At 37.9% G+C, this 22,655-nt stretch overlaps 5 protein-coding genes and 1 pseudogene across 5 annotated transcripts; all 6 read left to right on the top strand.

Moving 5' to 3' along the window:
• The first annotated feature begins 119 nt into the window (after positions 1–119).
• On the top strand, positions 120–1,629 carry LOC106313281 (CBS domain-containing protein CBSX3, mitochondrial-like). The gene is made up of 6 exons (XM_013751051.1): positions 120–300; positions 455–721; positions 806–887; positions 964–1,037; positions 1,115–1,175; positions 1,259–1,629. The coding sequence occupies exons 2-6, from the start codon at positions 461–463 to the stop codon at positions 1,399–1,401; spliced, it is 621 nt and encodes a 206-aa protein (XP_013606505.1). The 5' UTR covers positions 120–300; positions 455–460; the 3' UTR covers positions 1,402–1,629.
• A 287-nt stretch (positions 1,630–1,916) lies between these two features.
• LOC106318663 (transmembrane 9 superfamily member 8) lies at positions 1,917–4,874 on the top strand. The gene is made up of 7 exons (XM_013756737.1): positions 1,917–2,111; positions 2,417–2,581; positions 2,665–2,774; positions 2,869–2,980; positions 3,063–3,175; positions 3,258–3,408; positions 3,500–4,874. Exons 1-7 carry the CDS (start codon positions 2,004–2,006, stop codon positions 4,655–4,657), a joined length of 1,917 nt encoding a protein of 638 aa, XP_013612191.1. The 5' UTR covers positions 1,917–2,003; the 3' UTR covers positions 4,658–4,874.
• Positions 4,875–5,249: 375 nt separating this feature from the next.
• On the top strand, positions 5,250–6,894 carry LOC106316781 (enhancer of rudimentary homolog). Its single transcript, XM_013754651.1, has 4 exons — positions 5,250–5,320; positions 5,473–5,578; positions 6,192–6,312; positions 6,623–6,894. The coding sequence occupies exons 1-4, from the start codon at positions 5,318–5,320 to the stop codon at positions 6,720–6,722; spliced, it is 330 nt and encodes a 109-aa protein (XP_013610105.1). The 5' UTR covers positions 5,250–5,317; the 3' UTR covers positions 6,723–6,894.
• Positions 6,895–8,112: 1,218 nt separating this feature from the next.
• Positions 8,113–9,072, top strand: LOC106315283 (protein ASPARTIC PROTEASE IN GUARD CELL 2-like). Its single transcript, XM_013753026.1, has 2 exons — positions 8,113–8,117; positions 8,615–9,072. Exons 1-2 carry the CDS (start codon positions 8,113–8,115, stop codon positions 9,069–9,071), a joined length of 462 nt encoding a protein of 153 aa, XP_013608480.1. The 3' UTR covers position 9,072.
• A 3,145-nt stretch (positions 9,073–12,217) lies between these two features.
• Positions 12,218–15,012, top strand: LOC106315284 (annotated as a pseudogene).
• Positions 15,013–19,993: 4,981 nt separating this feature from the next.
• Positions 19,994–22,278, top strand: LOC106319013 (protein ASPARTIC PROTEASE IN GUARD CELL 2-like). Its single transcript, XM_013757209.1, has 3 exons — positions 19,994–20,274; positions 20,787–21,221; positions 21,297–22,278. Exons 1-3 carry the CDS (start codon positions 20,058–20,060, stop codon positions 22,118–22,120), a joined length of 1,476 nt encoding a protein of 491 aa, XP_013612663.1. The 5' UTR covers positions 19,994–20,057; the 3' UTR covers positions 22,121–22,278.
• The last annotated feature ends 377 nt before the right edge of the window (positions 22,279–22,655 follow it).

Genomic DNA, 22,655 nt, shown 5'->3' on the forward strand with positions numbered 1-22,655 from the left:
TCCAAAACTGGCTCTATCAAAGTGGGCCTGAGAGTCTAAGAGTTTGGAAGTGGGCCTATTGATAGTGCAAGAGTATGCCAGAATAATTGAATGCACTGTGATCATTAATTTTTAATAAAATATTTTTAAGGATAATAAAGGGGAGAGAGTCGTCAGTGAATCACTATCGAAAAAGGTTATTTATTATTATCCATAAGAAACCCCTTGAAACACTCCACTCAACTCTCGTCACCTGTCTCTTACCTTTACTCTAGGGTTCTCAAGCTTCCCTCTCCGATCCGTTTCTTTCTCCAAGCTCAGGTTCTGAACATCTCGTCTTATACCTTTCTTTTGATGCAAATCATTCTGTTTTCTCGATCTAGTTTTCATTAGATTCGTCTTCTAGCTGTTAAGTTTGATTACTGTTGCTTCCCTTTTTAGATCTGTTAGCTGATTGATTTGAATCTGATGTTAGGTCAAGATGCAAGCTGTGATTCGTTCGTTTGTGTCCGGTGGAAATGTTGTGAGATCATCTCTGCTGCAGCATCTCCGTGTGGTCAACCCGGCGATTCAGCCTTCCGTGTTGTCTACTCGCTCTGAGTCCACTCAGCCTGCTCGTATGGAGGAGCATGGGTTCGAGAGCACAACCATTTCTGATGTTATGAACGCCAAAGGCAAAAGCGCTGATGGATCTTGGCTTTGGTGTACCACTGATGACTCTGTTTACGATGCTGTTAAATCCGTAAGTAATCCATAGAGCCATATCGGTTTGGAAGTGTTTTTTTTGGGGGGATTGATGTGTGTTTTTGGTTTTGGTTTTGGTTAGATGACACAACACAATGTTGGTGCCTTGGTGGTTGTGAAACCTGGTGAGCAACAATCTCTTGCTGGAATCATTACAGAGAGAGGTAAGACGAAGTTTGGCTGTCTATGAATGTTTTATGTTCCATTTATATCTGTTTTTGACATTGCTGTATCTTTTAGATTATCTGAGGAAGATCATAGTGCAAGGCAGATCATCCAAATCAACAAAAGTAGGGGACATTATGACTGAAGAGGTATGGAATCATATGATTTAATTGTTTTTTTTGGGGGGGCATTGAGCTGGAATAGATCTGTGAATTGGTACTTGCAGAATAAGCTTATCACCGTGACACCAGAGACCAAGGTCTTGGTCGCTATGCAGCTGATGACAGGTAAAGACATACTTTCTCAATTAAAGATTCAGACTTTTTGGGTTTAATTAACAAAACTCGGTTTGTGACTGTTCTGTGTACAGATAACAGGATCAGGCACATTCCAGTGATCAAAGACAAGGGTATGATAGGAATGGTGTCCATTGGAGACGTGGTCCGTGCAGTGGTGACTGAGCATCGTGAGGAGCTCAACCGCCTAAATGCCTTTATTCAGGGAGGTTACTAGAGACGCTACTAGCCTTGCGTGTGGTGGTTGGATGAATCTCCGAAAGCTATAAGATGGATGTATATATATGGAGTCTTGGTTGGTTGTTGTCTGATGTTTGTTTGTTGTTTTTAATCTGCTGCTGTTTCAATTGGTTAACTTGCCAAGACTAAGCTCTTGTGCTTTCCCTTTTTTATGCTACTCTCTGCAAGATAATAAAACCAAAGACTCCCATCTCTTTATGGAATATCATCATGTTTAATATCTCTCAAAATCCATCATATTGAGAAAAAACATAACAAAGGCAGATCTAAAACTAATACTACTTGTTAGTACTAGGATGGATTGATTAGCAAAATTATCCAAGCATGGGTTTATGATACCGTGGGCTCGTCGATGTAAGCCCATTAGTGGTTAACTAGGGGAGAGGCTTCACTAACTTTGGGAGAGGCTTTATAAGTAGTGACGTGGCGAACTATGAATGGTTGATTAGGATCGAACCGGAGAGACAAACCGGGATGTATCACACTAGTCCGGGGTCTTCGTCTCGAAGAGTATAAACAAACCGTAGCGTAGCTTCAGATCTGCTCATATTCTTCTTTCTTTCCATTTTTGGAACAGCCATGGGTATGGAGCTTAAGAGATCCGCGATCGCCTTCCTTCTTCTGCTCTTCGTCCGTGCCGCTCACTCTTTCTATCTCCCAGGGGTCGCTCCTCAGGATTTCGAAAAGGTAATTCGAATCTGTGCTCCTAGGCTTCTAGATCTGAATTGGATCTCCTCGATCTGAGCTTTCGATCTTGCCATGGTGTTGATTGCCTTTAGGATTAGTCAGTACTTAAAATGAGAGTCGGTGTGCTGATGCACCGACGTTTAGCTTGATTTTCGCCAGTCTCTCGATCTGGACAATGTCGGCACTTTAGAGGAGCTATATTGATTTGATTGTTTCTGTTAGTGATTGAGAAAAAAAAAAGATTAGGGAATCGAATCATATCCAAATGTGGTGGGTGTTTTATGGGATTTATCTTTTGTTTGCAGGGTGATGAGCTGAAGGTCAAAGTGAATAAATTAACCTCCATCAAGACTCAGCTTCCGTACTCGTATTACTCTCTTCCCTTTTGCCAACCTAAGAAGATTGTTGATAGTACTGAGAATCTTGGAGAAGTGCTTCGTGGTGACCGGATTGAGAATGCCCCATACTCGGTTTGTCTTTGTTGCTATTTTTGATTTATAAATATCATTCTGTACTTTGTCTCTAACCTTTGTGGATTTTGAAACAACTGCAGTTTAAAATGCGGGAGGCGCAGATGTGCAATATTCTCTGCCGGGTCACTCTTGATGCCAAGACAGCAAAAGCCTTCAAAGAAAAGATTGATGATGAGTACCGTGTCAACATGTAAGACCCAAAAATAGTAACTTTTGTTTGTATGGAGAATAATGTTCTTCTTTTGTCGGTTTTCTTACGAGTCTTTTTCTTGTTTGTGTGGTAGGATACTCGACAACCTTCCTCTTGTGGTTCCAATCGAAAGAGTGGATCAGGGCTCTCCCGCTGTTGTTTATCAGCTTGGCTATCATGTTGGTCTTAAAGGCCAGTATGAAGGGGTAAGTATGTTTCGATTGTTAGCAGTATTTTCAAATGTATGTGAAGTAGTTCGTTTTTCTAAATTGCGTTTTGTATACACAGAGCAAAGAGCAGAAGTTCTTTATGCACAATCACTTGGCATTTACAGTCAGATATCACAGAGATGTAGAAACTGATGCTGCAAGGATTGTGGGATTTGAGGTTAAACCTTACAGGTGTATTTCTTGTCCATAATTTGAATATGTCATGGGGCACCCCCTGTTTTTCAGGATTGATAGTCTTTCCCTTGATTTGTAGTGTTAAGCATGAATACGATGGAGAGTGGAGTGAGAAGACCCGTCTGACAACCTGTGATCCTCACAAAAAGCGCCTGGTCGTTAGCTCGTCTACCCCTCAAGAAGTTGAACAAAAGAAGGAGATCATCTTCACTTATGATGTTGATTTCCAGGCAAGTACTTTGTGATTTGTCGTCTTATACAGATACGATAGAGTTCTTTTTCTTAATAATTTTCTGCTTGCCTGCTGCTGCTCCTTTTCAGGAAAGTGAAGTGAAATGGGCATCTAGATGGGATGCTTATCTTCTGATGAATGATAACCAAATCCACTGGTTCTCCATTGTTAATTCTCTCATGATCGTCCTGTTCCTGTCTGGTATGGTGGCGATGATAATGCTGAGGACCCTTTACCGTGATATTTCACGATACAACGAGCTCGAGACTCAAGAAGAAGCTCAAGAAGAGACAGGGTGGAAGCTTGTCCACGGTGATGTTTTCAGACTTCCAACCAATTCTGATCTCCTCTGCGTCTACGTTGGTACAGGGGTCCAATGTTTAGGCATGGTACTCGTCACCATGATCTTCGCCATGCTCGGGTTTCTCTCCCCTTCAAATAGGGGTGGTCTGATGACGGCCATGCTTCTGCTCTGGGTCTTCATGGGACTTTTTGCTGGTTACGCTTCGTCACGTCTCTACAAAATGTTCAAAGGAACAGAGTGGAAGAGAATCGCCTTCAGGACAGCCTTCTTGTTCCCTGCAGTCGTCTCATCCATCTTCTTTGTCCTAAACGCTCTCATCTGGGGGCAGAAGTCATCTGGTGCCGTCCCCTTCGGAACAATGTTCGCCTTGATCTTCCTCTGGTTCGGCATCTCGGTTCCTCTCGTCTTTGTCGGCTCTTACCTCGGGTTCAAGAAACCAGCGGTTGATGACCCTGTGAAAACCAACAAAATCCCAAGGCAAATCCCAGAGCAAGCTTGGTACATGAACCCGGTTTTCTCAATCCTCATCGGAGGAATCCTGCCTTTCGGTGCAGTCTTCATCGAGCTCTTCTTCATCCTCACATCCATCTGGCTCAACCAGTTCTACTACATCTTCGGTTTCCTCTTCCTCGTCTTTGTGATCCTCATCGTTACTTGCGCCGAGATAACAGTAGTACTCTGCTACTTCCAGCTCTGCAGTGAGGACTACCTCTGGTGGTGGAGATCTTACCTAACATCAGGATCATCAGCTCTGTATCTATTCCTCTACGCGACGTTCTACTTCTTCACAAAGCTTCAGATCACCAAACTGGTGTCGGCGATGCTTTACTTTGGGTACATGCTCATCGCATCATACGCATTCTTTGTGCTCACGGGAACAATTGGGTTCTATGCTTGTCTGTGGTTCACAAGACTCATCTATTCATCGGTTAAGATCGATTAGAGGATGATGATGATGGTGGTGGTGGTGATGATGATGAAGGAACAAAGAAGGAAACGTTTCTTTTTATAAAATGGTTTTGTTGCATTTTTAGGTCTATTCTTGTTGCAGAACAAAAGGGGGTTTTTTATTATGTGAACGATATAATATTTGTATTTTTGTTTGATTTGTCTAATAACACACTTTTTGAGAAATCTCTCCATGCCATTTGTAGCGAGAATATGTGATTCATTCGTTCTACATTGTGAATTTATGACATTTAGATGAGGATGATGTTATATCTTTTGCTTCTGTAATGGTGGGAACTTAGAACGGATATGTAGTGTGAGGACTGGTACAATCGTACAGAAGAGAGAACTAACTACATGTCGTTTCTCATAATTAGAAGAGAACATGTGTCGTTTGGATTTACTGAGGACACACGCTGCTTAGCTATTAGAAACAGATTGTCGTGTTTTCATATCATAAATGGAATACACACTGTTTCATCAGATGTCACGTGTTAAGAGACAGAAACTCTGTATCATTTTACGATTTTGCCCCCTAAGTATTTGTATTTATTATATTTCTTTTTTCCTCTCTTCAGCAGTGACCAAGTGAATAAGTTAGTCATCTTTGTCTTCGTCTTCAGTTGAGCTATCGGAGTCAAACTACCAGTTGAGGATGGTAATCGATTTCTTCTCTGATGTTCCTTTTACTGTAGTTTAATTGATTCCTTAGTCAATAGGGTAGAAATCCTCGCATAGTCTTCTTGGTGAGATCGATTTTGTTTTGATTCTCTCAGTTCTTATAAGCTGAGCTTACTATTCGTTGCGTAGGCAAATAATCAGAACGGAAGGCACACAATCATCCTGTTGCAAAACTCACCAAGCAGAGCTACGAGGACGTTCATGGACTATGATTCTATAGGCCAAGCTATCGACGGTAAATTATTTTAAGAGAAAAAGACAAAAATAGCACTAAATCAAGTTTACGTTCCCAAACTAATACTCAAGTTTAAAAGTCACAAAAATAACACTTAATGTTTTATCAAAAGTCACAAACTTAGGGTTTAGAGTTAAAGAGTGGGGTTTAGGATTTAGGGTTTAGGGTTTAGGGTTTAGATTTTAGGGTTTATGGTTTAGGGTGTAGGGTTTAGAGTTTAGGGTTTAGGGTTTAGAGTTGAGAAATGAGGTTTTGGGGATAAGATTTCAAATTTTGAAAAATAAAAAAATTAAAATTTTCAAAGGATAAACTTAGAAATGTGCTATTTTGGTCATTTTAGTTTTTGAGTGCTATTTTTGTGATATAAACTTAGAAATGTGTTATTTTGGAGATTTGCCCTTATTTTAATTCGAATAAACTAGCTCATAGCTAACTTCACCTCAGTTCATAACAACTGTTGTTATGAATTATGATATGATGCTGAGGCTTTTTCTTTATGGTATAGCAGATAGTTTGTATACTTCTGTTAGCTGTTTCTGTCGGTTGTTAGATAACTTGTTTTTACTTGGTACCTTTTTAATTGTTTTCCTTATATATGCTGACATTTGAACAGGTATCTGCGGCTTATACGAAAGGAAGCTGAAAGAAATCAACCCATCCCTCAGGAATCTTAGTTATGACATTGCTGATCTTTACAATTTTATCGATGGTCTTACTGACCTGAGCGCTATGGTGTAAGTCTCTCTCCCTCTCTCTTTGATGCTTTTCTTCATTTTCTCCCATCAGTTTACTGAAAGGTCCATGTCTCTACCGTTAGTTTGCTTAAGAGTTGAAACTCTTCTTGAATCCAGTCGCTTGAGCTCTTGAAAGTACCTGTACAGAGACATCATTAGGATTCTGATAAAAATGCTTTGATACTTTAGTAGTTGATACTAAAAAGCTCGTTTCTACCTTGATGGTTAAAAGTACTAGTTGAGAATCTTAAGTATTTGGTGGTTATATGTTACAATGATTCTAACAAATCCACACTGGTTTCTTATGCAGCTATGAAAATTCGATGAATGCTTATATGCCATATGACAGGCAGTGGATTAAGCACAAGGCGTTTCACCATCTCAAGAAACTTGCCAGTGGAGGCAGATAAATAAGAACCATCATTTGAAGAACATATTAAAACTTAAGAGAGGCTACTCAAAACATTATTATTACCCTTTTGATGTAATAATTTCCTAATGTAACAATATGTTATATGCATTCAAAGAATATGATGTTGTGGTCCTTGTATGTGTGTTAACCTTGAACACTAGTATTGTTATTAAAAAAAGGAAATCTAATCATTAAAAACTGGCTTTGAAATATGTTGCACAGAAACCTTTAATCAATCAAAGTAAAATGCTTCAAAATCTTTGGCTAAACAAAAGAGTCAGCAATCAACAAAGGGAAATGCATCAGCCATGGAGATAACTTCATAAATCTTGTGAAGCCTGTTTCCCCAATTAATACAAGCATATGGTTTGTTATTCACATGTATATACGCATAAGGTAGCTTGAATCAAGTGATAGGATGTAAATTAATTGCCTGAAGTCACTCCTTTCATTTTGTTGGATACTACTACTACTACTACTACTAATTCATTACTCTACTACATCCTTTGAATTTGAAGCAACCTTAATTATTGAATAATTAGTCTTCTTAGCAATAGAAGACTTAATTATGAATTGACTAATTGCAATAGAAGATCACAATCATGCATTAATTAAGTGCATGAGGAGTAAGAGACCTATATACAACTCATGTTACATGCAAGATCACAATCGTATCATAATAAAGATCACAATCATGCATTAATTAAGTTCATGAGCAGTAAGACATGTATATACAACTCATGTTACATGAATCGGCGGAGTGTAGTTCTCTCTCTTCTGCTACAGGTTCGGTTTTCCGTTTTTTTTTTTAAATATACATAAACTTTATTATAATAATAAACTAAATTTTAGAAAGGGCAAATCTCCAAAATAACACATTTCAAACTTTATATCACAAAAATAACACTCCAAAACTAAAATGACCAAAATAGCATCTTTCTAAGTTTATTCTTTGAAAATTTTAATTTTTTTATTTTTCAAAATTTGAAATCTTATCCCCAAAACCTCATTTCTCAACCCTAAACCCTAAACCCTAAACCCTAAACTCTAAACCCTAAACCCTAAACCCTAAACTCTAAACCCTAAACCCTAAACCCTAAACTCTAAACCCTAAACCCTAAACCCTAAACTCTAAACCCTAAACCCTAAACCCTAAACTCTAAACCCTAAACCCTAAATCGTAAACCCCATCCTTTAACTCTAAACCTTAAGTTTGTGACTTTTGATAAAACATTAAGTGCTATTTTTGTGACTTTTGACCTTGAATGCTAGTTTGGGAACAAAAACTTGATTTAGTGCTATTTTTTTTTTTCTCTTTTAGAAATTGCCTTTTATACTTCATAAATTAATAAAAAATATTATGAATTTAAGTTATACTTATAGTAAATATGTTGTAAATATTTGTTCTATATATTTATTTCTATAAAATATTAATAATTTTGTATAATTTTAATTTATTAACAAAATTTCTATAGTATCTTTTAATAAATTTATTTTCCATTTTTAGTTAATTTATTTTATTATTAATAAACTAAATTTATTAATGAGAAATTCCCTACGATAGTCTTTTTTAAGTTTTTATCACAAAAATAAACTTCAATAAATAAAATGACCAAAATAAGTTTTATTAAATGATAAAAATGTATTAAAAAAATAAAAAATAAACAAAAACTTAAAAAGTAATATCCTACGGACTATTTTGGTTATTTTCTTTCTTAGAGCTATTTTTGTAACAAAAACTTAAAAAGTACTATCATATGGAATTTCTCATTAATAAATTTTATTAATAAACTAAATTAACTAAAAGATGGAGAATAAATTTATTAAAAGATACTATAGAAATTTTAATAAATTTAGTTTATTATTATATTGTCGTAGCTTATTTGACAGTTTTTTTTTTCCTGCTGATTATTATATTGGCGGTCAGAAACTGGAGATTCCTCCATCCGTGTTCTCTACTCCGGGAGCTCTGATCGATTCCGGAACCGTCGTTTCTCGTCTCCCGCCGAAAGCCTACGCGGCGCTGCGAAGCGCGTTTGTGGCGGAGATGTCGCAGTATCCGACCGCGGCGGGCTTCTTGATCTTGGACACGTGCTTTGATTTCACCGGGTTTGAGACGGTGACGCTCCCGAGGGTGTCGTTTACCTTCAGCGGTGGCGTCGTCGTGGACCTTGAGCCGACAGGGATTTTATACTCGCCTACCACGTCGTATTATTGTTTGGCGTTTGCAGGGAATGACGATGACGGTAAAGCTGCCATCTTCGGGAGCGCTCAGCAGCAAACGTTGGAAGTTGTGTACGACGGTGTGGGTGGACGGGTCGGGTTTGCTCCAAATGGTTGTAACTGACAGGTGGGTATATTCAGAGCCGTGCGAACACCCACGACTAATGTAAGCAGTTTGAAATAAAATGCCTCAGTTTTTTAATTACTATATTAAATACTATCATTGCATTACAAAAGTAATAAAAACTAACAAACTAAATTTTAATTTTAATAATTTTCTTGAATTTATTATTTTAAATTTTATATCTTTAGCATTATCCATTGTTAGTAATTTTTTTTTGAGCAAACCATAATTTCATTACTCCATTGTTAGTAATTTTAATTTGATTATTTAACTATTAAGACTAGTTTACCTATAAATAGAGGAATTCTATAATGAAAGTAGAGTTTACTCCAACGTATTACTTAAAATAACAATCTCTAATTATAACAATTAAAAACAAGGATTTGTTATTTCTTTTTCTATTTATAAAATAAAAAATATCAATTTTTATTTTATTTTTTAGTGCATTAACAATCTTTATTTATAAAAAATATATAGATGGATTGGAATAAATTTACCTCTAATTGCTATTAAAAGATAGACATAAAGAATGATGAAAATTCTCTAAAACTGTTAAAATGTTATCAAGTTACCACGAGACCAATCATGAGCTTTGTATAATTCACTTCATCTAAACCCACTTCATCTAAACCCATATTCAGTTTATCTAAATCGATGTATGTAGACATCTTTAATTATTTAGATTAAAATTATACAATTAACAAAATACCTTAATTAAAAACATTAACTAATGAAAAGATGCCCTATTGTTTTTTTTAAAAAAAATTTGATGCCCTAGGCGAAAGCTTCATTTTCTCCAACTGAGGCACCGGGCCTGGGTATATTTTTATTTACGGATTTGGCGCCAAATTTGTTTTATTAATCAAGTGTGTAATTTGTGTGAGAAAGTCCACGTAATGGTCTTTTCAAAAAAAAAAAAAAAAAATCCACGTAATGGTCTTTGAAGTGTAAAATGTTAGTTTATTTGACTAAAAGGCTTTTCGTTTGGTTGCCGCAAGTACCGGCGGCGGCGGCAGCGGCAGCGTCAACATTTTGCGTCAATTCTTGTTCGTTTCGTTGACGCAGGAAGCTGCGTCTGACGCCGCGTCCGAACACCGCGTCCTGCGGCTGACGCCGATAAAACCTGCGGTCGTGATATAATATGCGGCAGCGTCAGCGTCTGCGAAACGAACAACAACTGTCTTCATTGACGCTGCCGCCGCCGCTGCCGCTGACGCTGAAACCTGCGGCAACCAAACGAACAAGGCTTAAGTCTTTTGTTGTTTGAACAAGGCTCCTAGTTTGTAGGAGTAGTAGCTGTTGAAACACTCCACTCTGTTTCAGTTGTATTGCAATGGCTATTTAAAAACCTGAATAATAAGAACAAAGGTAAGGTTTTGTTCTAGCTTCTTCTCTCAATTTATAACATAATACACGTTTATCGTAAAAGACCAAACTGTTAATTTACATTTTTACTCAAATACAGTGATGTTGATGAACAAACTAAGAATTTCAATGGTGACACATATAAAATAAATAAAGAGCAAAATTTTAGTGATTCATATTAGAAAAACTGGGGAAAGAGGTCCCTTGAGAGCTAATAATACAATTCATATTTTTGAGTCTTGAAAATGCTACAAGGAGAACATAACATGATAATATCCACATGGATATTCCTCCTCATGATAGGATTGTCAATGAACACAAGATTTTTCTTCTGGTACAGTAACCAACTCGAGGAGGGGGTAGCCATGAAACCCAGTCTGATGCATGTAGTTTTTTGGTTTTTGAAACTGACAATGAAGAGGAAGAACAAAAATCCTTCACACCCACAGTCCAAAGTCCAAACCCGTTTCTTCAAGTCGGATTCGGAACCTTACTTTTTACACGGATTCAGCTATTATTCGGATGGGCTTTTCCGCAACGCAGGACGTTATCTAATGGGCCTTTTAACAACCCAAACCCATGCAGCTGTTTGGCTTCCAAACCGGTACGGGTTCGGTTTAATCGATATTTCTGAGACAGTTTTTATCCAACAAAGAAATTAATTGCTTGCCGCTAGTAACACGCTGCGAATGAATTAGTCGGTCCAAATTAACACGCTGCGTTTTAGCTTCTCGACGCTAGGAAGATAGCTGCAATATGCAGTTATGCACACGCAAAGACTAACTATAACAACAGACCATCCAATGTTATTATATTTACATGAACCTAGAATCAATTTATTCTCATAAGATAATACTCCTTTCATTTCTCCCTTTACATCAACCCACTATAAACTATGAGTGGAAATTCGTATTAAATTTCTATCTTAGTGGAAAACTCATCGGATAAAAACATAATCCATGGTGGGACGTAAAGGAAAAGAAATAAGTTCCCATGATACTATTGCTACATCAGCCATCAGCTTTCTATTTTCTAAGTATAAATCCAAAAAGGAATTTCAGTTACAAAACCACATTACTCTTTGTTAAATGGTCTCTCTTTAATTTTTTTTAATAAGTGTACCACCACAATATTATCTTTCTTGTATGAGAAACAATCATGAAATAACTAGAGTAACTCTTATAAATTTGAAACTACTAGAATAACTTTCAGAACATTGAAATTTATGATTTTGCCATTATTAATAATTATACCAAAATTGAAAAAAAAGGAATAAAGAATTTATCTTTTGTCGGGGTTCGACAACGACAGAAACACAAACCCTCTCCTTGTCGTCTCCGTCATCTCCATCTCCGACCCTCTCTTTTCCGTCACAAAACCTCTCCTCGTCTCCGTCATCTCCATCTCCGACCCTCTCTTTTCCGTCCCGAGAAACCCAAATCGTTTTTGTCTCAGTCACATCCGCCTTCGTCTCCGTCTCCTTGTTTATGGACAAACCAAAATCGATTTCGGCTCAGTTACATCCGCTTCAATTGCAGCTTACTCTAATCCGTGGGTCTTTAATCTATGCTATTCGAGTTTTTGTTATTGTTTATTAGTTGATTCCAAGTAAAAAAATTGGAACCCTAATCCCCAATTTCTTCTAAACTTCAAATTTCAAATCAATTTAATTAAAAAACGTGAGATTTGTGAAAGATTCTATCTGATTGTTTGAAATTGTTTCCTTTTCGGGTATGATGTTTTCATCGGATAGTAATATTGCTTCTTCTTTTTTTGTAGGTATGGCTTCTTCTTCGGGTGCAAGAAAGTATCCGAAAAGGCTGTATGATGTTGATAAAACCCCAATTCAGAGTAGGAGCATGAACCATAGTTGTTTTTTGGCCAACATTCAAAAGGTGCTAGAAGCTTTCGGAGATGATGTTGTGTCTGAGTATTTGCAGAAACTGGTCTCGAGAGAAGCGAGTGATGATAGGTTTGTTGTGTCTGCTATGCATTGGGATATTAGGAATTTCAAGCAACAGCAGAATCCCTTTATATTGTGCTAAAAGAGTGATGGATCCAGCAGCTTTCCAACGGTATCCATGGGGCCGTGTAGGATTTACCAGCCTTCTTGAGTCTATTAAAGTACTCACCTATGATGGAAAGAAGAGTTACACACTTCATGGCTGTGTTCATGCGCTCTTAATATGGGTTTTTGAGTTTGTCCCTGGTTTAGGAGAGAAATTTGGGAATCGGAGAGAAGGTGCTGGTGTCCCTCTTCTGTCATGGCGGGGATCTCGTCCGCGTATCAACTTCTCAGATTTCTGTGCCCAAGAAAAGAGAACATATCAGAAGGTATGTAGAGAAGTATTAATTTTCTGTAATTAAATTTAAATTATTTTTTAACTAATCATGTATATTACACAGGTTCGTGTGAGACACATGGTTGAGAAGCCAATAGAGGATAGATATCCGAAGTGGGAAGATAATAAAGTACATACTGAGCTGGATAACATGATTCAGGACATCCTCAAAGGTCAGCTTGATGAAAAGTATTGGGAAGTAATGCCTGCTACGAAATCGACAAAGAGAAAAAGTCACGTGAACCCACCTTGTGTTCTAGATACCATGGATGTGGGTCCTTCTACTAAGCGAAAGAAGGACACAAAACATGTCAATGGTTGCCACACATCAGAAACGGTATGTAATTATCATTTTGAATGAACGTGATATTTCTGACCAGTGGCTTAATTTTTCTTTTGGTCTGTGAATTGCTTATAGGTTGTAGCTCACAACATCGTCATACTTGGGTTGGTTGAGTCGGTGAAGAACCTGACTGCAAAAATTGATGGAATAGATGTTACTGTAGCTGACAAGGTTAGCGAGAAACTGGACGCAACCATACAAGCTAAAGTGGATGCTATGGTGGGTTTATATAAGGATGAGGTAATGATGAAGATTGCCATGTTGGTGGAAGACGTAAAGAATCTTAAAGAGAAGGCTGGTGTCAACATTCCTATCGATGTAGCTAACTCCAATGATCACAACTCCATTGTGCAAGAAGAGGATGATGCTTCTAGCAATGACTTGGTATGTTTTCTGAGACTCATCTTCTCTATTAATTTGTTAATATCACTGTCATTGGTATGTTTTCTGAGACTCATCTTCTCTGTTAATTTGTTAATATCACTAACACTTGTATTCTATTACACAGTCATGGATGCTTCAGAAGAAGATAAATTCACAAGATGGTTTACCAATCGAATGTGTTGTTAAAAAGGAGAAAAAGAAGACGATGGTGAAGCAGGAGCGTAAGACCAGTGATGTGAAAAATAAAGGGAAGAAAGCTGAAGTGCCAGTGAAGAAAGTGAAGAAGGAGAAAGCAATTGTCATCCCAGAACTAAATGACAAATCTATTTCTTCAGGAGATTGGAAGAATCATTTGGTGTGGGAAAAGAGTGATAAGTGTAGACAACTGATGCAAGAACTTGCTTCAACTTTGGAGAAAGTAAAGGTCAGACGAAAACCCCACTTGACAAAGACTCAACTATGGCTGTTTGTAGGGAACTCAACTGTCAAGCGTATAATCACTGGTGTCACTCCATCTACGGTGTCGTACGACCCATTTGCTAAAGTTGAGTCACAGAAATTGGTGAAAGTTATGGACTTTGTTAAGCGAGATTTGTAAGTGTCTTCTCTTGCCTCTAATATTCTCTTCCATCCTATTTCTTCTTATATATATGGTGCTTGAATGCTCTGTTTTAGGGAACAAGAGGAATCTGGATATGGTGAGTTTTGCGCTCAGTTTTACTTAAAGATAATGGTGCCAAGAGATGCGTGGCCAACAGATAAGTACGGCTGGCTGTCTGACTCGGTGAGTTTTCTAAACTGATTATCGGCTTCACAAGAGTAATGGCTTACAGATTTTAAGTAATTATTTTCATTGTTACAGCACATTGCCGCAACGATGCTCATGTTTCACAGACGTTCCATGCAATCCACATCTCCATATTCTTCCTTTCGAGTTGCATTTCTAGATCGGTGGTTCATGAAGTCATGGGTTAATGACTTCGAAAAACAGGACAAGAAGAAGATTGAGGTGTCAGATATGTACATCAAGGCTTTCAATGGAGAATACCCGGAACAGTTTGTGACCGGGAAGAAGTGGTATGAAGATGTCGACACCTTGTTCCTCTGAGACCATGTTAACGGAGACCATTGGGTTGCTCTACGCATTGATTTACGGAAGTCGACAATCCATGTATATGATAGTATTCCGAGTGTGGTGAAGGAACATAAGGAGCTGACGGAGGAGTGCAGGCCATTCATGAAAATGATTCCACTGGTGCTTAACAAGATGCTGCCTCCAAATTCGGAAAGGAAGAAGACTGAGCAGCAGTTCGCCTTACGTAGGCACAAGGATGCCCCCCGGAACGATGACCCAGGAGATTGTGGTGTGTACTCTTTGAAGTACATTGAATGTCTTGCTATTGGATGTACTTTTCAGGGCTTGAGTGATACGATCATACCGGAACAAAGAATGAAGTTGGCAGCGGAGATCTATGAAGAGGTGGCCGAGGTTGGTGCAGAAGGATGATTTACTGGTTGCTTTGACCAATTATAATGTTGTAGGACGTGTATCATGGATGTTTTATTTTAGTACTTGGAGTAGTAGATTTAACTTGGATGGTTTTATTTAAATACTCTTTAGTAGTATGATTTGGTGGTTGCTTTGATCACTCCTATTTTTGTACTTGGAGTAGTAGATTTAACGTTTCAAACTGAATGTTTTCTTACGATCACAAGACGTATTGCAACACCAAACAGTATACCAAAGACCAAAGTAAATGAAAAGTAATGTATCACCAAAGACCAAAGTGTAAATGTATTGCAACACCAAAGAGTATACCACTAAATGTAGCACCAGCGTAAATGAAATCTAATGACCAAAGCCTGAAACTAGATCGAATACTCATCACTTAAGAGGACATGTTTTAGAATTATGTCCCATCTGGTTACAAATTCTACATGTGTGTTCCTTCCTTGGCCGTTTTTTATCTGCAACTTTCTCCAAAATAGATTTATGTCTTGATTTTTTTGGTCTTCCTGGTGGTTGACGGACATCAGGTGGTAAACAGATTTGCTTTGCAACTTCTTCTGGAATTGGAACAGCATCATCTTTGGGCATAACAACATTGAAATATGCATTGTATAGGTACTGCTTCCGATAGTAATGGTGGCAAAGTGATATACGTGATATCTTTCTAGCTTCAGCGGCAGCTATAGCATGAGCACATGGTAGCTTCTCCAAATCAAATCGGCAGCAAGAACATTTCTTCTCGGTCAGATTTACAACATGTAAAGACGAGACTCCTGTCACCTGTGACTGATGAATGTCTATTGCTTGAACCTTTAGTAGATTAGCAATAGGTATCCGGCCCTGCAACATGTTAAAGCTTAGTATATTAGCAGATATTCTAACGAAACACATAACCTGATTTAAAAAATATTACCTCCAACACTTTCTCTACACCACGAGTAAGAATGGTTTTCATCAACTCAGCGTCATGTTTTCTTGTTGCAAACCAGCGTGTCATCATTAGTCGGATTGACTCTAGAAGGTGAACAATTGGCAAGCTTCTAGCACCTGACAAAGCTTTGTTTATGGATTCAGCTATGTTACTTGTAAGGAGGTTATATCTGTCACCTCTGAAATGAGCTCGTGCCCACTTACGTACATCAGCACGTTCCAAATATGCATGCAAATCTGGATTTAACTCTTTGATTGTCTCAAAGGTTGCTTGAAAGTCAGTTAACCTAAAAGAGTTGGCTGCTTTTTTTACCAGTCCAAACAAATCACGCCCTCTGTATCGTAACAAGATATTTTTATATAAGTGGTACGTGCAAATGCCCCTACTTGCCAATGGAGAGACCACTGCAATAGCTTTCCCTATTGACTTGTGCCTGTCAGAGATTAATGCCAATCCTTCATCATCGGGTATCACACGACTGAGTTGGCGGAAAACCATGTCCATGATTCATCATTCTCTGTGTCAACCACAGCAAACGCAATTGGAAAGATTTAAAAATTACCATCCTGTGACGTTGCAATCAGAAGCGTTCCTTTGTATTTCCCTTGCAAAAATGTTCCATCAACCACCACCACCTTCCTCAAATATGGAAAGCCAGTAATGCTAGCGCCGAATACAAGGAATAAGTACTTAAATATATTCTCTGTATCAACTTCCAGTCGAGTTAAAGTCCCTGGATTTGACATTCTAATCATGTGCAGGTAAGTAGGTAATTCTTGGTATCCATTCTCTGAAGAACCCATTACGAGATCTCTAGCAGCTATAAGTGTACGACGCGCTTTCCAATAATCCATCTGCAATATACAAAAAAAGTAACCCATTTAAAAGGAAGCAAAGGTCAGACAAGAAAGTATATTTGAGGCAAAAACGTAGTCGACCCTTGTTCCGAAGATCAGGTTCATAGCACTAGAAACGTGACGTGGCAAAATTGATGGTCCAACCCCACCAACATAGTCTTTGTACAAGAGTCCAAGAATTTCAGGAGTAGCTTGTCGGGAACGAGATGAACGTTCTGTTATGGAGCAGGTATGTTCCTCTACATATACTCGGATTGTAAACTTTGATGATTCACCTACTGGTGAAGCTCTAAGCTTCCACGTACAACCTTCTAGCCAACATTTTACACGAAACAGATTCCTTGTAGATTTATCCACATCAAAATCGAAACGTTGGACAACTGAACATATCTTCAGACGTGTCTCCAATACATCTTTGGAATCGAAATTCTGTCCCACTGCAAATTTGAATGACCGCAAATCAGATATACTCATCGGAGGCTCTCTTTCTTGTGTCTTAACTACTCTTGCAGAAATCATATTTGTAGAAGATCCCTGGACCTCTTCTACATGGTCTGGTGGAATCCCGTATGTAGTAAAGTTTTCATCATCAGATGTTGCTCCATCAGAATCATCACAGTAATCGAATCGATCACCCTCTTCGTCTGTATCTTCTTCGTCTTCACACAATGGCTCATCTCCTTGTATGGGTTGTTTCTGATATTCGACAGCCCCTTTCCCACCAATTCTGTTAACTTTAAACTCTACACATAGTCGAACGTTTTCAACTTTGCAGAGACCCAAGAATGCATAAAACTGCCTATCGTTTCCTATTTTCACAGGTGGTGTATCGATGCTTTGTTTGTGTTGATTCTGCTTTGGCAAAAGGTACCGCAATTCCACGTCGTTTTCTGCAAAATCAACTCCGTAATCCTCAAGTATGATTTTCACAAAATCCTCAAGTCGAGTGTCTTCATTCGCAGCAACCAATATGCTTCCTCGCTCATTATCTACGTCAGATAACCACTTAGTTTTCTGAACTTTCCACTTCCCAGAAACGAGAATTATGTGTTCCATAACTCTCCACTCAATATGAATTAAAAGATGCAGTTGTAAATCACCATGAAAGTAAGAGGAAGAAGACGACAAAGAACCAAAGAACGTAAAACCTAATTTGGAAAAATGTGGCCGTAATACTCTTAAACCTAAACTTAGGTTCAAAATTGGTTTAAATTAATTTAAACCGAAAATAAATCTAAACCAAAATTTTAAATTAATTAAAACCCAATCCAGAAAATCTAAACCGGAATCCAATTTAAATTAAATCGGAAACTATGGGAATTTAGCTGGAAATTCGGATTTTGTTCCACTCTAGTAATTAAAAAAAATTTCAAAAGTCTGCCGTCAAAGACGACAATTTCTAAAATCGGCCACCAAATAGATACAAAAGTCGATTGCAAATTTAAATCGGGTAAACAAATATGTCATAAAAACTTAAGTCTAATACCGATAAACATATCTGTCTGAAAACTCTATCTACTCCGGAAAAAAACTGACGATTACAAAAAAAACGGTTAATACATTCGACAGACTAAAATAGATAAATCTATCGACACCCTTAAATCAGACATACAAATCTGCCATCTTAAAAACATCTGTCGTAACACAAAAGTCTGCCACCAAATACTTAGCATATATAAATTCAATAGCAGTTTAAATTAATAGATTTATATTTCGATAGATTTTTTTTTCGTTAGATAAATCTGCCGCCGGAATTTTCTAAATAAATTAAAATGGCATTTTTGTAATATTCTTTTTTCATCATGACTATGGAGAAGGGCATTTTCGGCCATAAAATATTTTTGGTAATTTTAAATTTTTATGAATCATTCTAGGCATTTCTTAATTAATTTGAATCATTCTAGGAAGTTCTTGTATATATGTTCCATTTTCGATATGAATGTATGTAACACACCAAAAAACAGTTTCTGTGAATGGCAAATTTGTATAACCGTTGAATTTCTGTGAACGGTCAACGTGGAGAATGTTGAACTTTCTGTGAACGGCTCTCGAGCTTCCGAAAGGCATATAATTAAGCGATTAGTCACTTTCTAAGTTTCTAGAAATTATGATTCAGATTCCAGCTTTCTCCCACTTCCTTTACATTAAGATTCTTTATGAAGAATCTTTATCTTTAGTTCCCACTCGTAAATCATTATACTTATCATATTAGTACTATTAATTTCCGCAAAACACAACGAGGCCCACACATGCACTTAATTGATGTTCTTGTGGACTTATCATCTCAATCATACATGGATGTTTTCGGTTCCAAATTACAATCAGCTGACCGCATCTAGTCATCTTCTTTCTAAGAAATTGCAAATTTGAATAAAGTGGATTCAACTTTTTGACAGCTATATATGCATGATTTAATTAAGAAGTGAATTATATGTAATTCAGTTACTGTCGTCTAACTTCACAAATACTTTACGGTAAATTAATTAAACTATTGTTCGTTATACACGTTCATGTAAAGACTATTTAATCTATCAAATGGTTATTAAAGATTATAGTATAATTAATATCGCTGAGATTGATTACGTGAAGCAACACCTTTGTTCCCAATTAATTACAAGCATATGGTATGTTACTCACGGTTGCCCAAAAAAAGGTATGTTACTCACATGTATAAGTTAGCTAGAATCAAGCGATAGAATGTGAAATGATCGCCTGAATAAACTGTTTTCTTTTTGTTGGATACTACTACTTCATTACTTTAAATCCATTGAATGTAAAAGCAACCTTAATTATTGTTTGCATTTAATGAGACTAATATTCATTATATGGGCAAATGAAAACTACAATCACGCATTAGTTAATGAGCAAATTGCATACATGTGTTATCATTGAACATTTAAAATAATTGAAACTTTAGTTTATGTCACAAACTAATTTATAAGCATCTCACAGCCATGCATAATTTGACACCTTGATACACAACTTAATGAATAGTTGAGTGGAATAAATTTCCTTTTATTCCCCTTTGATCGTGCTAAAATCGGTGTGTGAAAGAGAGAAGAAAACACATAAAATAACAATAATACTCCTTTGCCAGCTGATGTGTCGCTATCTGACTGGATAATGAAACAAATGGAATAGGGTCCCCAAAATGAAGATATATTTGGATGAGTGGATTGCTTCTTACGTTTAGCAACCTCCACTAGAGACTTTCATGAGCAAAGAAGAGTGGCTATAAAGGACCGGCCATTATCATGATATTGAGTGACACTTCTAATAACGTGAGGGAGAAGAAGAGAGCAAAAATGAGCTTTAATAGGATGAATATCATAATAATCCTTTGTGTATGTCTCAACTGGGACTGTAGCGAGGGAGCTCAAGAAAAACAGAGGAGGGCGATTGATTCTCATACTATCCAACTCAGCTCTCTCTTCCCTTCATCGTCATCACCTTGTGTTCTTTCTACAAGAGGTAAATATTCCCTTGGCCAATTCAATTTCTGATGAATTCTAGTTATATACATAAGATAGATGAATATAGCATATAGCGTACTATATATATGTTATTTAGTCCTTTTATGTACTTACGTTATTGGTGTCCTTATTATGTAAAGATCATATAGACGTATACTTTAGTTGTTAAGTATTAATTAAGTTACAAGTAAGACCAAATTTTTGCATTAACATTACCATCACATGATAATAGAAAGTGATATAGTTAGATGTTTATTGCTTGACAAACATATAGCTGTGATTAACATTTTGCTAGCTGCCTAGCTAGTTAATTAGTGAGTTAATATGAATACAAACTATGTTTTAGACTCCAATAGTTGATAATATTACAAGAAATTTTTCTATTTTACATTGTTTGATAATATATGAATAATAAATTAAAATACATCAACAACCACAAAATAATGTTTATTTTTTAACAGAATCTGTGGGCATTTTATTGCTGTTTCTAACGTGAACTTATCTACTCAGCTTCCAGTACAAAGTCCTCACTGCACGTGACGCACAGACACGGCACGTGCTCGCGTATAACCAATGCAAAAGCCAAGAATCCAGACCATGCCGAGATTCTTAGACTGGACCAAGCGCGCGTCAACTCGATACATTCGAAACTATCGAAGAAGCTCACAGATCGAGTCAGGCAAAGCAAGTCAACGGATCTACCTGCTAAAGACGGAAGCACCTACGGTTCAGGAAACTTCGTCGTAACCCTCGGAATCGGAACACCGAAACACGATCTGTCTCTGATCTTCGACACAGGAAGCGACCTGACGTGGATTCAATGCGAGCCATGTGTTCGAACTTGCTATTCCCAAAAGGAACCAATCTTTAACCCGTCTTCCTCTTCCTCATACCACAACGTGTCTTGCTCATCGGCTGAGTGTAGCTCACTCTCTTCCGCTACAGGTTTTTTCTTTTTCTCAATTATTGTAAATCCGGTTTAAGATTTCTGATCCGGTTATGTTAACCGTTTCCGGTTAGGTAATTCCGGAACATGCTCGGCTTCGAACTGCGTCTACGGTATTCAATACGGCGATCAATCATTCTCCGTTGGCTTTCTCGCTAAAGAAAAGTTTACTCTAACGGCTTCTAACGTATTCGACGGCGTTAACTTCGGCTGCGGTGAGAACAACCAAGGACTCTTCACCGGAGTCGCCGGACTTCTCGGCCTTGGCCGTGACAAGCTCTCTTTCCCGTCGCAGACGGCGGCGACCTACAACAAGATCTTCTCCTACTGCCTCCCTTCTTCCGCTAGCTACACCGGTCATCTCACCTTCGGATCCGCCGGAGTCTCCAGATCCGTTAAATTCACTCCGATCTCCACGATCACCGACGGCACATCCTTCTACGGTCTCGACATCGTCGGAATCTCCGTCGGCGGTCAGAAACTGGCGATTCCTCCGACGGTGTTCTCCACTCCGGGAGCTCTGATCGATTCCGGTACCGTCATCTCTCGCCTCCCGCCGAAGGCCTACGCGGCGCTGCGAGGCGCGTTCAAGGCGAAGATGTCGCAGTACAAGAATGCGTCGGGAGTCTCGATCTTGGACACGTGTTTTGATCTCACCGGGTTTAAAACGGTGACGATCCCGACGGTGTCGTTTTACTTCAATGGTGGGGCCGTGGTGGAGCTTGGCTCGAAAGGGGTTTTGTACGCGTTTAAGATGTCGAAGGTTTGTTTGGCGTTTGCAGGGAATAGCGATGATAATAACGCTGCTATCTTTGGGAACGTTCAGCAGCAAACGCTGGAAGTTGTGTACGATGGTGCGGCCGGGCGGGTCGGGTTTGCTCCGAATGGGTGTAGTTAATGAAAACATTATGGGTAAATTTTATTTATGGATTTGGCGCCAAATTAGCTTTATCCTTAATCAAGTGTGTAATTTGTGCGAGCACGTGATGGTCTATGAAAGTGTAAATGGTACACATTTATTGTAAAAGGCCAAACTGTTAATTTACATATTTTACTCTAAAATACAGAGTGATGTTGGTGAACAAACTAATTGGGTTTGGTAATGACGTATTAAAAGCCCAAACTGTTAATTTACATATTTTACTCCAATACAAAATGACGTTGGTGAACAAACTAAATGTTCTTTTAACGTTTTAAAAGCCTGTATGTGAACTCATGCAGATATTGCTTTCGAGTTGTATTCGGTTTTGGTCAGAGAGACGTTCTTCTAGATTTGTGAAGAAATCTTTTGTGACGCGTGCGTGCAAATTCAAATTCAAACTGGTGGAAAATAATTTCAACTCAGTCAAACCGACAAACGTGACCGAATTACAAATGTCGCTTTTTATGATATATAAACGAGTTAAATAACGAAGAGCATGGACCTACTTACA

The sequence above is a fragment of the Brassica oleracea genome, chromosome C9, assembly GCF_000695525.1.
Source record: "Brassica oleracea var. oleracea cultivar TO1000 chromosome C9, BOL, whole genome shotgun sequence".
Taxonomy (NCBI): Eukaryota; Viridiplantae; Streptophyta; class Magnoliopsida; order Brassicales; family Brassicaceae; genus Brassica; species Brassica oleracea.

Coding starts and splice junctions, on each gene's coding strand:
- LOC106313281 (XM_013751051.1), top strand. CDS start 461: ATGCAAGCTGTGATTCGTTCGTTTGTGTCCGGTGGAAATGTTGTGAGA. Junction 722..805: donor TTTACGATGCTGTTAAATCC/GTAAGTAATCCA, acceptor GGTTTTGGTTAG/ATGACACAACACAATGTTGG. Junction 1,038..1,114: donor GGGACATTATGACTGAAGAG/GTATGGAATCAT, acceptor TGGTACTTGCAG/AATAAGCTTATCACCGTGAC.
- LOC106318663 (XM_013756737.1), top strand. CDS start 2,004: ATGGGTATGGAGCTTAAGAGATCCGCGATCGCCTTCCTTCTTCTGCTC. Junction 3,176..3,257: donor TTTGAGGTTAAACCTTACAG/GTGTATTTCTTG, acceptor CTTGATTTGTAG/TGTTAAGCATGAATACGATG. Junction 3,409..3,499: donor CTTATGATGTTGATTTCCAG/GCAAGTACTTTG, acceptor GCTCCTTTTCAG/GAAAGTGAAGTGAAATGGGC.
- LOC106316781 (XM_013754651.1), top strand. Junction 5,579..6,191: donor TATAGGCCAAGCTATCGACG/GTAAATTATTTT, acceptor ACATTTGAACAG/GTATCTGCGGCTTATACGAA. Junction 6,313..6,622: donor ACTGACCTGAGCGCTATGGT/GTAAGTCTCTCT, acceptor TTTCTTATGCAG/CTATGAAAATTCGATGAATG.
- LOC106319013 (XM_013757209.1), top strand. CDS start 20,058: ATGATATTGAGTGACACTTCTAATAACGTGAGGGAGAAGAAGAGAGCA. Junction 20,275..20,786: donor TTGTGTTCTTTCTACAAGAG/GTAAATATTCCC, acceptor TTATCTACTCAG/CTTCCAGTACAAAGTCCTCA. Junction 21,222..21,296: donor CTCACTCTCTTCCGCTACAG/GTTTTTTCTTTT, acceptor GTTTCCGGTTAG/GTAATTCCGGAACATGCTCG.